The sequence below is a fragment of the Nerophis lumbriciformis genome, linkage group LG07, assembly GCF_033978685.3.
Source record: "Nerophis lumbriciformis linkage group LG07, RoL_Nlum_v2.1, whole genome shotgun sequence".
Classification (NCBI taxonomy): Eukaryota; Metazoa; Chordata; class Actinopteri; order Syngnathiformes; family Syngnathidae; genus Nerophis; species Nerophis lumbriciformis.
This window is the reverse complement of record NC_084554.2, coordinates 23,594,026-23,609,108: the sequence shown is the minus strand read 5'-3', so window position 1 is coordinate 23,609,108 and position 15,083 is coordinate 23,594,026. Positions and strand designations below refer to the sequence as shown.

Below are 15,083 nucleotides of genomic sequence, written 5' to 3'. Positions count from 1 at the left end.
TAACTTTTAACTGAAATAAAAGTGACATGAAATAAAAGTGACACATGACAACACTCAAGTTTATTACCTCAATCATCAAAAGACAGTATTTACACAAGTTGAAACATGAAAGTGCTATCAAGGTAAATCAGACAAATATGACGGCTAAATGAAATAAAGTGACGCATTAGAAGACGTAAGTGCTTGTACATTTCTAGAAGATGTGTGTACAGTAGACAATACATTAAAACAAAAGGTTGCAGTGGGTCGAAAGGCACTTTTTACTTCAAAGAATGGACTAATAAAAAAAAACGTTCTTTAATTAATTGACTTTAGTTATATTAATCTTTAGCCCGCTTCAAGCTTTTTGTATTTTATTGGAGATCTAATCAAATAAAATGCCTATTTTCAAATATTTCTGTAACTTAATTCAAGTATTTTTACAAAACATCCTAATGACAATAATTTTCATACATGTATTGATGCAATTTGCCTGGTAAAATCTGACTTCATCAACATTTGCCTCTCTAAAGTACATCAAAAATATTACACAGCTGTTTTTTACACCACTACAACCACAAACAAAAACATCCAACAGTATGAAATCATAAATTAACAGTAACTATTTAAAAAAGACTAATGACCTATGACAGTTTCTTAATGTGAAATAAATTAGTTGTAAATGTTGGCTTTAACATAAAAGCGTTTGAAAACCACACTTGTTATAAAACGCTACTTCTGCTGTCACACAACATACAAAACAAAGTGGACACGATCATGAATAAACTTCATAAATGACATCATATAATACACGTGTGACTATACATAGTTCTACATTCGGTCTACAGTAGTGCTCAAAAGTGTCCAAAGTCTAACCAACTGTCATTGAAGTGGCCTCAGGCTGCAAGTGGCTACTCGGCCACTAGAGGGCGATGGCGCCTCTTCCTGGTGCCTCCTCCCCCCTCCTCCATCCTCCTGCTGCTGCTTCTCATGCTCTTCCATCTCAGGCTGATGGGAGAGGAAGCTGGGGAAGGTCTGCGCTCTTGGGATGAACGTCATCTCCATGCTGCTTCCTGGGAGGAATACAAATATATCAGATGTTGTTTCCTAGCAACCAGTGTAAGCACAAGGATGAATGATGTCGTTCCACTTATATATACTTTAACTTGTATCATTATTTTTTTATAAATGTGGAGAACATTTGTCTACAATAAATGTGTGATGTTGTTTCCGTACAAGTATTTGACCTGTGAGTCAGAGCACTTTTATATCATATTTTGCTAGAATTTTTAAAATGTATTTAAGTGTGAATCGTGATAAAAACACAGATGCAGGATAATTTTAGCAAGAACATTTTTATTTAAATATAATTACATATATAATTAAACATAATAAATATATATATAAAATAGTTTGATTGGCAACACCAAATTGGCCCTAGTGTGAATGTGAGTGTGAATGTTGTCTGTCTATCTGTGTTGGCCCTGCGATGAGGTGGCGACTTGTCCAGGGTGTACCCCGCCTCCCACCCAAATGCAGCTGGGATAGGCTCAAGCAATCCTCGTGACCCCGAGAGGGACAAGCAGTAAAAAATGGATGGATTGATGGATATACACATGCATTTATATATTTTATATATATATATTTTATATATATATATATATATATATATATATATATATATATATATATATACACAGACGTATATACATGTGTACATATGTATACACATATATACTGTACATGTGTGTATATATATATATATATATATATATATATGTGTGTGTGTATATATATATATATGTATATACATATATATATGTATACACACATACAGTATATATATATATATACTGTATGATGCACTAACCCCTCTTCCACCGTGCTGCCCTCTATTCATTCAATACATAGGATTTCAGCAGGATCTACCCCAGTCTGCTGACATGCAAGCAGAGTAGTAGATTTTTGTAAAAGCTTTTATAATTGTAAAGGACAATGTTTTATCAACTGATTGCAATAATGTAAATTTGTTTTAACTATTAAATGAACCAAAAATATGACTTATTTTATCTTTGTGAAAATATTGGATACAGTGTGTTGTCAAGCTTATGAGATGCGAAGCAAGTGTAAGCCGCTGTGACACTATTGTTCATTTTTTATAAATGTCTAATGATAATGTCAATGAGGGATTTTTAATCACTGCTATGTTGAAATTATGTGTGTATATATATATATATATATATATATATATATATATATATATATTAGGGGTGTGGGAAAAAATCAATTCGAATTCAAATCGCGATTCTCACGTCGTACGATTCAGTATCGATTCTCATTTATCAAAAATCATTTTTTATTTTATTTTTTTTATTAATCAATCCAACAAAATAATACACAGCAATACCATATTCCAAAACCAAACCCGACCCAGCAACACTCAGAACTGCAATAAACAGAGCAATTAAAAGGAGACACAAACACGACACAGAACAAAACAAAAGTGGTGAAACAAAAATGAATATTATCAACAACATTATCAATATTAGTTACAATTTCAACATAGCAGTGATTAAAAATCCCGCATTGACATTATCATTAGACATTTATAAAAAATAAATAAATAAAAATGAACAATAGTGTCACAGTGGCTTACACTTGCATCGCATCTCATAAGCTTGACAACACACTGCGTCCAATATTTTCACAAAAATAAAATAAGTCATATTTTTGGTTCATTTAATAGTTAAAACAAATTTACATTATTGCAATCAGTTGATAAAACATTGTCCTTTACAATTATAAAAGCTTTTACAAAAATCTACTACTCTGCTTGCATGTCAGCAGACTGGAGTAGATCCTGCTGAAATCCTATGTATTGAGAGAATAAAAAGTTGTTTTGAATCGGGTAAAAAAAATCGTTTTTGAATCGATTATCGTGTTGAATTGAAAAAAAAAATTGTTTTTTAATCGATTATCGTGTTGAATTGAAAAAAAAAAAATCGATTTTGAATCGAATCGTGACCCCAAGAATCGATATTGAATCGAATCGTGGGACACCCAAAGATTCGCAGCTCTAATATATATACATACATATATATATACATATATATATAGGGACGGCGTGGCGCAGTGGAAGAATGGCCGTGCGCGACCCGAGGGTCCCTGGTTCAATCCCCACCTAGTACCAACCTCGTCATGTCCGTTGTGTCCTGAGCAAGACACTTCACCCTTGCTCCTGATGGGTGCTGGTTAGCGCCTTGCATGGCAGCTCCCTCCATCAGTGTGTGAATCAGTGTGTGAATGTGTGTGTGAATGGGTAAATGTGGAAGTAGTGTCAAAGCGCTTTGAGTACCTTGAAGGTAGAAAAGCGCTATACAAGTAAAACCCATTTATCATTTATTTATTTATATATATATATATATATATATATATATATATATATATATATACACATATATGTTTATATACATATATATATATGTATATATATGTATATATATATATATATATATATATATATATATATGTATATATATATATATATATATATTTATATATACACATATATGTGTATATATATATATACATATATATATATATATATATATATATATATATATATATATATATATATATATATATGTGTATATACAGGTAAAAGCCAGTAAATTAGAATATTTTGAAAAACTTGATTTATTTCAGTAATTGCATTCAAAAGGTGTAACTTGTACATTATATGTATTCATTGCACACAGACTGATGCATTCAAATGTTTATTTCATTTAATTTTGATGATTTGAAGTGGCAACAAATGAAAATCCAAAATTCCGTGTCACAAAATTAGAATATTACTTGAGGCTAATACAAAAAAGGGATTTTTAGAAATGTTGGCCAACTGAAAAGTATGAAAATGAAAAATATGAGCATGTACAATACTCAATACTTGGTTGGAGCTCCTTTTGCCTCAATTACTGCGTTAATGCGGCGTGGCATGGAGTCGATGAGTTTCTGGCACTGCTCAGGTGTTATGAGAGCCCAGGTTGCTCTGATAGTGGCCTTCAACTCTTCTGCGTTTTTGGGTCTGGCATTCTGCATCTTCCTTTTCACAATACCCCACAGATTTTCTATGGGGCTAAGGTCAGGGGAGTTGGCGGGCCAATTTAGAACAGAAATACCATGGTCCGTAAACCAGGCACGGGTAGATTTTGCGCTGTGTGCAGGCGCCAAGTCCTGTTGGACCTTGAAATCTCCATCTCCATAGAGCAGGTCAGCAGCAGGAAGCATGAAGTGCTCTAAACTTGCTGGTAGACGGCTGCGTTGACCCTGGATCTCAGGAAACAGAGTGGACCGACACCAGCAGATGACATGGCACCCCAAACCATCACTGATGGTGGAAACTTTACACTAGACTTCAGGCAACGTGGATCCTGTGCCTCTCCTGTCTTCCTCCAGACTCTGGGACCTCGATTTCCAAAGGAAATGCAAACCAAACCAACCCAAACCATCAGTGATGGTTTGGGGTGCCATGTCATCTGCTGGTGTCGGTCCACTCTGTTTCCTGAGATCCAGGGTCAACGCAGCCGTCTACCAGCAAGTTTTAGAGCACTTCATGCTTCCTGCTGCTGACCTGCTCTATGGAGATGGAGATTTCAAGTTCCAACAGGACTTGGCGCCTGCACACAGCGCAAAATCTACCCGTGCCTGGTTTACGGACCATGGTATTTCTGTTCTAAATTGGCCCGCCAACTCCCCTGACCTTAGCCCCATAGAAAATCTGTGGGGTATTGTGAAAAGGAAGATGCAGAATGCCAGACCCAAAAACGCAGAAGAGTTTAAGGCCACTATCAGAGCAACCTGGGCTCTCATAACACCTGAGCAGTGCCAGAAACTCATCGACTCCATGCCACGCCGCATTAACGCAGTAATTGAGGCAAAAGGAGCTCCAACCAAGTATTGAGTATTGTACATGCTCATATTTTTCATTTTCATACTTTTCAGTTGGCCAACATTTCTAAAAATCCCTTTTTTGTATTAGCCTTAAGTAATATTCTAATTTTGTGACACACGGAATTTTGGATTTTCATTTGTTGCCACTTCAAATCATCAAAATTAAATGAAATAAACATTTGAATGCATCAGTCTGTGTGCAATGAATAAATATAATGTACAAGTTACACCTTTTGAATGCAATTACTGAAATAAATCAAGTTTTTCAAAATATTCTAATTTACTGGCTTTTACCTGTATATATGTACAAACCCCGTTTCCATATGAGTTGGGAAATTGTGTTAGATGTAAATATAAACGGAATACAATGATTTGTAAATCATTTTCAACCCATATTCAGTTGAATATGCTACAAAGACAACATATTTGATGTTCAAACTGATTTTTTGCAAATAATCATTAAACTTTAGAATTTGATGCCAGCAACACGTGACAAAGAAATTGGGAAAGGTGGCAATAAATACTGATAAAGTTGAGGAATGCTCATCAAACACTTATTTGGAACATCCCACAGGTGTGCAGGCTAATCGGCAATAGGTGGGTGCCATGATTGGGTATAAAAACAGCTTCCCAAAAAATGCTCAGTCTTTCACAAGAAAGGATGGGGCGAGGTACACCCCTTTGTCCACAACTACGTGAGCAAATAGTCAAACAGTTTAAGAACAACGTTTCTCAAAGTGCAATTGCAAGAGATTTAGAGATTTCAACATCTACGGTCCATAATATCATCAAAAGGTTCAGAGAATCTGGAGAAATCACTCCCCGTAAGCGGCATGGCCGGAAACCAACATTGAATGACCGTGACCTTCGATCCCTCAGACGGCACTGTATCAAAAACCGACATCAATCTCTAAAGGATATCACCACATGGGCTCAGGAACATTTCAGAAAACCACTGTTACTAAATACCAGAGGTGGGACCAAGTCATTGCTTTGCAAGTCACAAGTAAGTCTCAAGTCTTTGCCCTCAAGTCCGAGTCAAGTCCCGAGTCAAGACAGAGCAAGTCCGAGTCAAGTCCAAAGTCAAGACTGGAAAGTCTCAAGTCAAGTCCCAAGTCCTGCATTTTGAGTTTCGAGTCCTTTCAAGTCGTTTAACCACAGACTAATATATTTACACAGATTGTGTATGCTTTTAAAATGCTGTATTTATTTATTAAAACAAGTGCATTTGAAATTGCAGGGAAAAAGATAGTGCTGACATTGCACTTCAAAATAGCACTATTAACCAGTCATTTTAAACATGTAACTCATTCCTTTACAGAATAAACACATTTGAAAAAAACAAGTGCAACTGTACTTATTTGCACAAAAGTGTTAACATTGTATTTCAATGGCATATTGCATTGTAACTAGTTCCACAGCAGTTTCTATCCTGTTCTTACCTTATCTCATTGATCTCATCTCATACTGTATGTGTGTTTATGTGTGCGTACACATGAAAAACATAACAAATATATGAACATAACAATGAACAGAGTTGTACTTTTTAGATGTCAGGACCCATGCAATATGTACACATATTCTTAATATAGTATACATTTTAACTGACCTTTATTTGACTATGTTTGTCTTTTTGTATGTGGCTAAAATACGCGGTGCTGCTGACCACCGTCTAACTTTACGTTACTGTGTGTGATACATTGACTAACGTAATGTTACTGTGTGTGATACATTGACTAACGTAATGTTACTGTGTGTGATACATTGACTAACGTTACGTTACTGTGTGTGATACATTGACTAACGTTACGTTACTGTGTGTGATACATTGTCTAACGTAACGTTATGTGTAGGTACCTCATGCAACCCTGCTTAAAAAAAAATCACTTGACAAAAAGTATGAATAAGGTAGCAAACTGCAGTGGACGCAACAGATTGCCGTGTTTGCAATGACGTTGTAACCATAGACATCTTATAAGTAGACGCAGGTTGCTGTGACGTGAGCAATTTGGCCGCCATCTTGAAGTGGTGATGAGGAGCCGGCGAGCAGCCTAAACTGACAGTTGACAGGTAGAAAACAAAGATGCCGGGCTGGTGTTCAGCGTTTTCCTGCTCAAATGAGCGGACTGTTGAAAATAGGAATCGGGGGATTACTTTTCACAAGTAAGATTTAACATTAACGTACTATTGGTTGTATCTTATGAAAATAATATTACCACAGAGTTGAGAAGGATCAAAGATCTTCAATATTTGTATGTGAAAATCACAAATAAATCTTCTGGGGGAGGATGACGCCCCTACAGGGGTTTGGTTTACAAACTTTCAGCCCCACCTAAAACAAAATTCACCAGCCGCCACTGATTATGATGCATTCTCATTTTAGGTAAAGTATAAGACAATACTTTCTTAACAGTATAATTGTAACCAGGAATAAGTCTTCAAGTAACAATATTCAAATACTAACATTGTTGGGTAAAACAGAATTTGGTTTTATTCTGAATCCAGTGAAACAGATTGGTGGTTTTAGCTGATATGAAGACTTTCAGGTGTTTATATGTGTTTATGTTTAAGTATTTGGCAGACGCTTTTATCCAAAGCGACTTACATAAAATAATACATATAAAACAATCACTGCAAATATTATCATTTAAGGGAAGAATGTAATAGAAAATATCAATACAAAGTGTCAAGACAGAATAAACTCTCTGCTGCTGCAGCAACAGAGATACAGTCTATAGGTCCCTAAGATATATAGATATCTAATGTATTCATACATTGTTTATGTAGGATATATGCATGTATATATAACCTAATCATATTGTTTCTTCAACTTAAAAATAGTTTACCGTTTTTTCCCCTTCTCTAGGATTATAATCCCAGTTTTGATCTCGGACGTCTGGTCACTTATAGCATATAAGAATATTATATTACTGTTAAGCAAACTATGAATACTAAAACACGCCAAAACATGTGTCTGTTATCATAGCTACACGTATGACAAAAAAGGGGGGTGAAAATCAGTGGTATTCAGTGAGGTAAAATGAATTAAATGCGCTGACAGTTCATTGTTCCTGCCAAATGAATTGCACTGAGTGGAGCGGATCACCACTCCAAGATGGCGGCCCCGCGCCTCGTCTGCGCCAGTAGGCAGTAGCGCTCCATGCTGCGTCTACTTATAAGATGTCTATGGTTATAACGTTAGCAGTGAGTTTGCAGCCTCACTGATTTAACTACACAGCAAATAAAAGTCACGTTACTTAGCCAATAAACGTTATCTTACATTCAAAACTTACCCTTCTTTGTGCAACTTCAAATGTTGAACGTTGTTGCGTCTCCGTCTGTAATATTCGAACTGCGTGATTTCCATACGGCAATTCGTTTTTTGTTGACCAAGTCGTAGTTTTTATACCCGAACGAAACCAACTTTGGCATAATTGTTGCGTTGTTTGACAACTTGTTCGGTGGTTGTACTGCAATTTGATTGGATGAATGCTGCGTGATGAAAACAACGTAGATCTAATTTGATTGGCTGTTGTACTGACAACACACCAGCTGACAGGAACAACACGTTGAGAGACACAGACGAAGAAAATGAAAAATACGGAGCGCTCCCAAATAACTTTTTAAGCGTTGGATTTTGGGGAAAGTAGCAAGTCATGTCAAGTCATGTCAAGTCAAAAGGCTCAAGTCCAAGTGAAGTCACAAGTCATTGATGTTAAAGTCTAAGTCGAGTTGCAAGTCTCTTTACATTTTGTCAAGTCGAGTCTAAAGTCATCAAATTCATGACTCGAGTCTGACTCGAGTCCAAGTCATGTGACTCGAGTCCACACCTCTGCTAAATACAGTTCGTTGTTGCATCTGTAAGTGCAAGTTAAAGCTCTACTATGCAAAGCGAAAGCCATTTATCAACAACATCCAGAAACGCCGCCGGTTTCTCTGGGTCCGAGATCATCTAAGATGGACTCATTCAAGGTGGAAAACTGTTCTGTGGTCTGACGAGTCCACATTTCAAATTGTTTTTGGAAAATATTCGACATTGTGTCATCCGGACCAAAGGGGAAGCGAACCATCCAGACTGTTATCGACGCAAAGTTCAAAAGCCAGCATCTGTGATGGTATGGGGGTGCATTAGTGCCCAAGACATGGGTAACTTACACATCTGTGAAGGCACCATTAATGCTGAAAGGTACATACAGGTTTTGGAACAACATATGCTGCCATCTAAGCGCTGTCTTTTTCATGGACGCCCCTGCTTATTTCAGCAAGACAATGCCAAGCCACATTCAGCACGTGTTACAACAGCGTGGCTTCGTAAAAAAAAGAGTGCGGGTATTTTCCTGGTTCCTGCAGTCCAGACCTGTCTCCCATCGAAAATGTGTGGCGCATTATGAAGCGTAAAATACGACAGCAGGGACCCCGGACTGTAGAACGACCGTAGCTCTACATAAAACAAGAATGGCAAAGAATTCCACTTTCAAAGCTTCAACAATTAGTTTCCTCAGTTCCCAATCGTTTATTGAGTGTTGTTTAAAGAAAAGGTGATGTAACACAGTGATGAACATGCCCTTTCCCAACTACTTTGGCACGTGTTGCAGCCATGAAATTCTAAGTTAATTATTATTTGCAAAAAAAAAATTAAGTTTATGAGTTTGAACATCAAATATCTTGTCTTTGTAGTGCATTCAATTGAATATGGGTTGAAAAGGATTTGCAAATCATTGTATTCCGTCTATATTTACATCTAACACAATTTCCCAACTCATATGGAAACGGGGTTTGTATATATATATATAAATAAACACACACACATGTTTTAATAATTGTATTTTTTAGGAAGAGTGTTTTTTAAATATAAATTTCAGTTTTTAAGTAAAAACTTAATTTTTTTGCATCATTATGCATGAATAACATTAAAATATGGTAATATAAAAATGTGTATACAAAATCATTTAATTTTGTATTATTTGCAAAAAGTATTTTGTTTAAAACAAATAAACACCTATGTTTACCTGCAATTCAACATTGTTTTTGCTAATTGTTTTCTATTTTACAAGGTGAGCAAAAATGTAAATCATTTTTAAATTTAAAATCATTTTATTTGCAAGAATTCTTGAATAAATAATGCTTGGATTTAGATTTTTTCAAAATTATTATTTAAAGGCGGATAAACATTTTTTCATTATTTATTGCCTTTTTCACAACTCCATTCAGAAACATGAATTTGGCATTTTTACAAACGAAGGGAATGTTGATACATAAATATTATTAATATTATTAATTACAGATTATTAAATATTATTTTCATTAATCATTAATTACATTTTTTGTTTTGAAATATTTTTATTGGATCATAATTGATTGCCACGTCATCAGTCAAAAGTCACCTTAATATTTCAAAACGTATTGAAACATTGTGCTCTAATAATAAATAATACTCAAATATTATTTACATTTTTTCCCCCACATTTGCTGTCCTCCCATTGAAAAGAGAAAGTGAAAGAGAAGGATGTTGCATCCAGCGATGATCTATGTCGCCTGTTGCAGATAAGTCTTATCAAGCCGCACTCCTTTGAGAGCTGCTTCCTCTCTGTAAAATCTCCTTCTATCACATCACTGATCAAACTAAGAGCTCCATTTCAATGCTGCACACGTGTAGAGAAATGAAAAAATGCTCCATAAACAGTAAAAAAAAAAATACAAGGATACACACAAAAACTATTTTCCCCTCCATCACGTCCATTTTTAAGTCTTTTGGGTGGTTGTTGAAAGTTTTAGAGTCCAGCAACATTGAAGTAAAATGGAACCTTAAAAGGAGCAGGAGGAGTCAGGCTGAGGAATAAACAAGTGTGGCACCTTAATTACTCCTGCAGGCCTGCGGCGTATTTAAAAGCAATCGGAGGATGACTCAGCAAATTGGCTGTGCTGATTGGATATTCATCATGTGTGCGGCGGAGCGCCACAAAACAAATGTTTCTGTCCCAAGACACCAACGAGATGGAAGTGATGCTTACCACTCGTCATGAATGTACTGTAAATATCACCTAAAAAATGATCAACGCCATCAAGGTCTCCAATCAGATTGTTTCTCTGCTGTTATACCCTTCATAGCCACCAGTGGTGCTGTTTGCATGCTCTTCTAAGCATTGCTGTGATGTAAGACGTATTCCTTTTCTCATGTCTAAATCATGAATTTAAATCAAATTTAATTGTGAACTTGAAGATGTAAAAGTCTGATTTTTTATTTAAATTTGTTGTGGAAGAATTAGATTTTTTTTAAAGTATTAATATTGATAAATATATTTATCAGGGATTTATTTGTGCTCAAAGAACATTAAAAAACTGTTCACACAGATGTAAATCCAGGCTTTGAAAACAAACATGTATTCTTTGAAACATTTGTCAAACTGAAAATTGAAAAAGCGGTTTTGATAAATGTGCATTCTATATTTTATTGTATTTTTAATAAGATGGGTGTGATTCTAAATTACAATTTTGGTGAATTTTAATGAAGACGTGTATCATGTTTTTATAATTTGATTTATTAGCGTGAAAAACTTATTTGTCATTTAATTAAAGGATCTGATTAAGACGTGGATATACGATTTGTTGGTTATGCACAAAAAAAAAGATTATATTTACGTGTGAATCTTGATGTGTATTTTTGTTATATTTAATTGAATTTGGCGTATTTGCACAATAAGTATTTTTTTTAAATACATTTAGGAATATGATAAAAGTATTTTTTTAAATATTGTTTTTTGCAAGAAACATTTTGTAAAATAAATGTAGGTGTACATTCTGATAGAATAATACATACATTTTATATAGCGTTTTTCATTATAACTCAGATATTTTACAAAAAAGGGGGGAGGACATGTGAATTTGATCTAATTTAATTGTATTTATTTGCACAGGAACATTTAAAAAATTATAGGGATCTAAAAAAAGTGTGAATAGAGGATTTTTTTAAATCATTATTTAATTATTTAGTGCAAGAAAAAAAGTTTGTAAAATTACAAATTAGGTGTATGTCCTGATAAATATACATATTTAGTATTTTTATTTAGTTCCGAAGTATATTCTATCTGCAAAAAAAGTGTCAATTCTGACAAAGATGAGGATCTAAATTGTTTTAATTTTTTGCAAGAAGAGCATTTTCTTTTTATATAAGCTTGATTACAAGATAAAGTGTAGTTTAAATGTCCTTGCAATATTTTAAAAGAAGAAAAAAGTAGAAGAAAAGGAGCCAACATAGTGATAATGACAAAGTATACCTTGATAAGTGTAAAGATCTCCCACACTGTTTTGTCGTGTGATATGTTGCCAATATACACTTCGTGGTAAAGAGATGGACTTGGTGAGCGTCTCTGATGATCGCAGCTGAAAGAAAACAAAGAAAACTTTACGTGGTTTCTCTCTCTCACTGCAGGAAAGTTAATTTTCCAACAGACACACATGTGGAATATGAATTATTAAGTGCAGAGGCAGCCGTATTCTGTGATGTAGAATCCATCCAAATACCAATCAATATTTCCAGTAGTAAGTGGCCTGTGCTCAGCTGGGAATAGGCAAAAAGCGTATCATGTCATTACTATATATATATATATATATATATATATATATGTACAGTATATATATATCAATGCTAAACTTCTTTTTACACTTTGTGCAGTATTTTAAAATGAGATACACAACGCACGTCTGCAATCAGATTGTTGCTACGTCTTAATATTGCATGGGGCCCAATTCTTCACACTACACACACACACACACACACACACACACACACACACACACACACTTACTTGCTTATGGCTGTCCATCGGTGATGATGACGTTGCTCCAGTAATGGGTTATTGAGGGGGGTTTCGTATATGCCATTGCATGTGGCTGTCCAGGCCAATGCGCGACCCGCATTATTTGCCACATGTGGGGCAGATGTAGTCCACGCTTGAGAGGGGGGCCCCTGCAGCGCGCTGATGTTGCTGTATACGTTGATGTTTTCTCCTCTCAGTGGTCTGCTCCTGGAGATGAGCAATGCCGGCGTGACTGCAGTTGCACCAGGTGTGGCGATCAACAGCCAAGACTTCCAGTGCGGAAGGCTGGATAGCACAGCGCTTCAGGAGGGTTTTTATGTGGTCCTTGTAGCGTTTCCGCTGACCCTCAGGAGACCTACAGCCTTCCTGGAGTTGGCCGTAGAGGATCTGTCGGGGGAGCCTCTGGGCGGGCATGCGGATTACATGCCCCACCCAGCGCAGATGTCTTTGCGCAAGGAACACTTGGATGCTGGGTGTTTGGGTCCGGTTGTAAATATCCACATGTGGGACCCTGTCCTCCCAAGTCAGACCCAGAATCCGTTGCAGGCAGAGGATGTGGTATCTCTCCAGGATTCTGACGTGCCTTTGGTAAGGGGTCCAGGCTTCCGAGCCGTATAGCAGTGTGGACAGACAAACTGCTTTGTAAACGGCTGCTTTGGTGGAAACTGTCAGGTTTAAGGAAGACCCTGGTTTTGAGCCTACCGAAGGCAGCAGACGCTAACCCAACACGGACCTGTATGTCATTATTGATGTTACAGGTGGGTGACAGGACCCTTCCGAGGTAGGTGAAATGTGGAACGATGGTGAGCTGCTGGCCATCAATGTTGAAGACAGGCACTTCTGACTGGTGGGTAGAGTGTTGCGCAATGATCTGTGTTTTTGAAATGTTGACCTTGAGTCCTAGGGCACTGTACGTGGATGAGACCACGTTAAGTGCACGTTGTAGAGATTCTGGCGTGTGGGCAAGGAGAGCACAATCGTCAGCATACTGAAGTTCTAGGATCTGTTGTTTTGTAATTTTAGTAAAGGCCTGGAGGCGCCGGATGTTGAAGAGACTGCCGTCCAGCCGGAACTGTATTTGGATGCCATCTGTGGTTCCCAGAGCTTTGTGTGAGAGGAGAGTGACTGCTGAGAGGAAGAGGTTGAGTATGACAGGGGCTAGGACACATCCCTGCCTGACCCCGACTTTCACAATAAAAGAGGGGGACTGCTGGCCTCCAATGCGGACACAGGCTCGCATTCCATCATGTAGTTGTCTCAGGATGTTGAGGAACTTCGGCGGAATCCCCAGCTTTCCCAGTAAGTCCCAAAGGAGATTCCGGTTTATGGTGTCAAAAGCCTTGGACAGGTCGATGAAGGCGATGAACAGATCCTGGTGGTGTTCCCGGCACTTTTCTTGTACCTAAGAGATCGCAGTACTACTGACATGATCTTTGTAGCCAGATCATGTCAGTAGTACTGCGATCTCTTCTGGATCCACACTGCGATTCAGGCAGGATGTTCTCAGAGATGTGAGTAACTAAGCGAGAGAGCATGACCTGGGCAAGAACTTTCCCAGCAACCGAGAGCAGGGAAATTATTCTGCTGTTTCCACAGTCGGCTTTGTCACCTTTTCTCTTAAAAATGGTTATTATAGCAGCATCCTTCTATTCCTGGGGGATGGCTTCAGAGGACCAGATGGAGTCAATCAATCGGTGAAGCCGGCGGGTGAGGAGATAGCCACCAAGCTTCAGCACCTCAGCTGGGATACCGTCAGGGCCTGGGCTTTTGTTGGTTTTTAGGTCCTTGATGGCTTTTCGGACCTCAGCAAAGGTAGGCGGGGAGTCCAGGTGGACGACAGGGGGAGTGGTTGGGAAACTGGTGAAAATGTCCTGGTCAGAGGGATTTTCGGAGTTAAGGAGAGTGTTGAAATGTTCAGCCCATCTATTTAGGATCTGGGGTGTGTCCTTATAGAGAGTGACTCCGTCTGCTGATCTGACTGGGGTTATGTTTTTTCTCTGTGGACCATATATGGATTTGATGGCATCATAAAATCCATGGGAATTGTTGGTGTCAGCATAGAGTTGGATCTCGCTGGCACACACACACACACACACACACACACACACACACACACACACACACACACACACACACACACACACACACACACACCTATATACTGTACATATACATACATACACATTATATACATAATGTACACATACATACATTATACACATACATACACATGTTTACGTATATATATATATATACACACACACACGTGTATATACAGTATATACATATATGTGTGTATATGTATATACTGTATATGTGTATATATATATATATATA

General features: G+C 37.2%; 1 protein-coding gene across 1 annotated transcript in view; it reads right to left on the bottom strand.

Moving 5' to 3' along the window:
- Nucleotides 1-32: 32 nt before the first annotated feature.
- The window catches only part of dok6 (docking protein 6), a 141,791-nt gene continuing 126,740 nt past the window's right edge, over nt 33-15,083 (bottom strand). Inside the window, exons 7-8 of the mRNA XM_061965625.2 lie at nt 12,204-12,309; nt 33-1,052 (exon numbers count right to left, since the gene is read on the bottom strand). Coding sequence (XP_061821609.2) covers nt 862-1,052; nt 12,204-12,309 — 297 coding nt within the window. The 3' untranslated portion in view covers nt 33-861. The remainder of the gene's footprint in view (nt 1,053-12,203; nt 12,310-15,083) is intronic.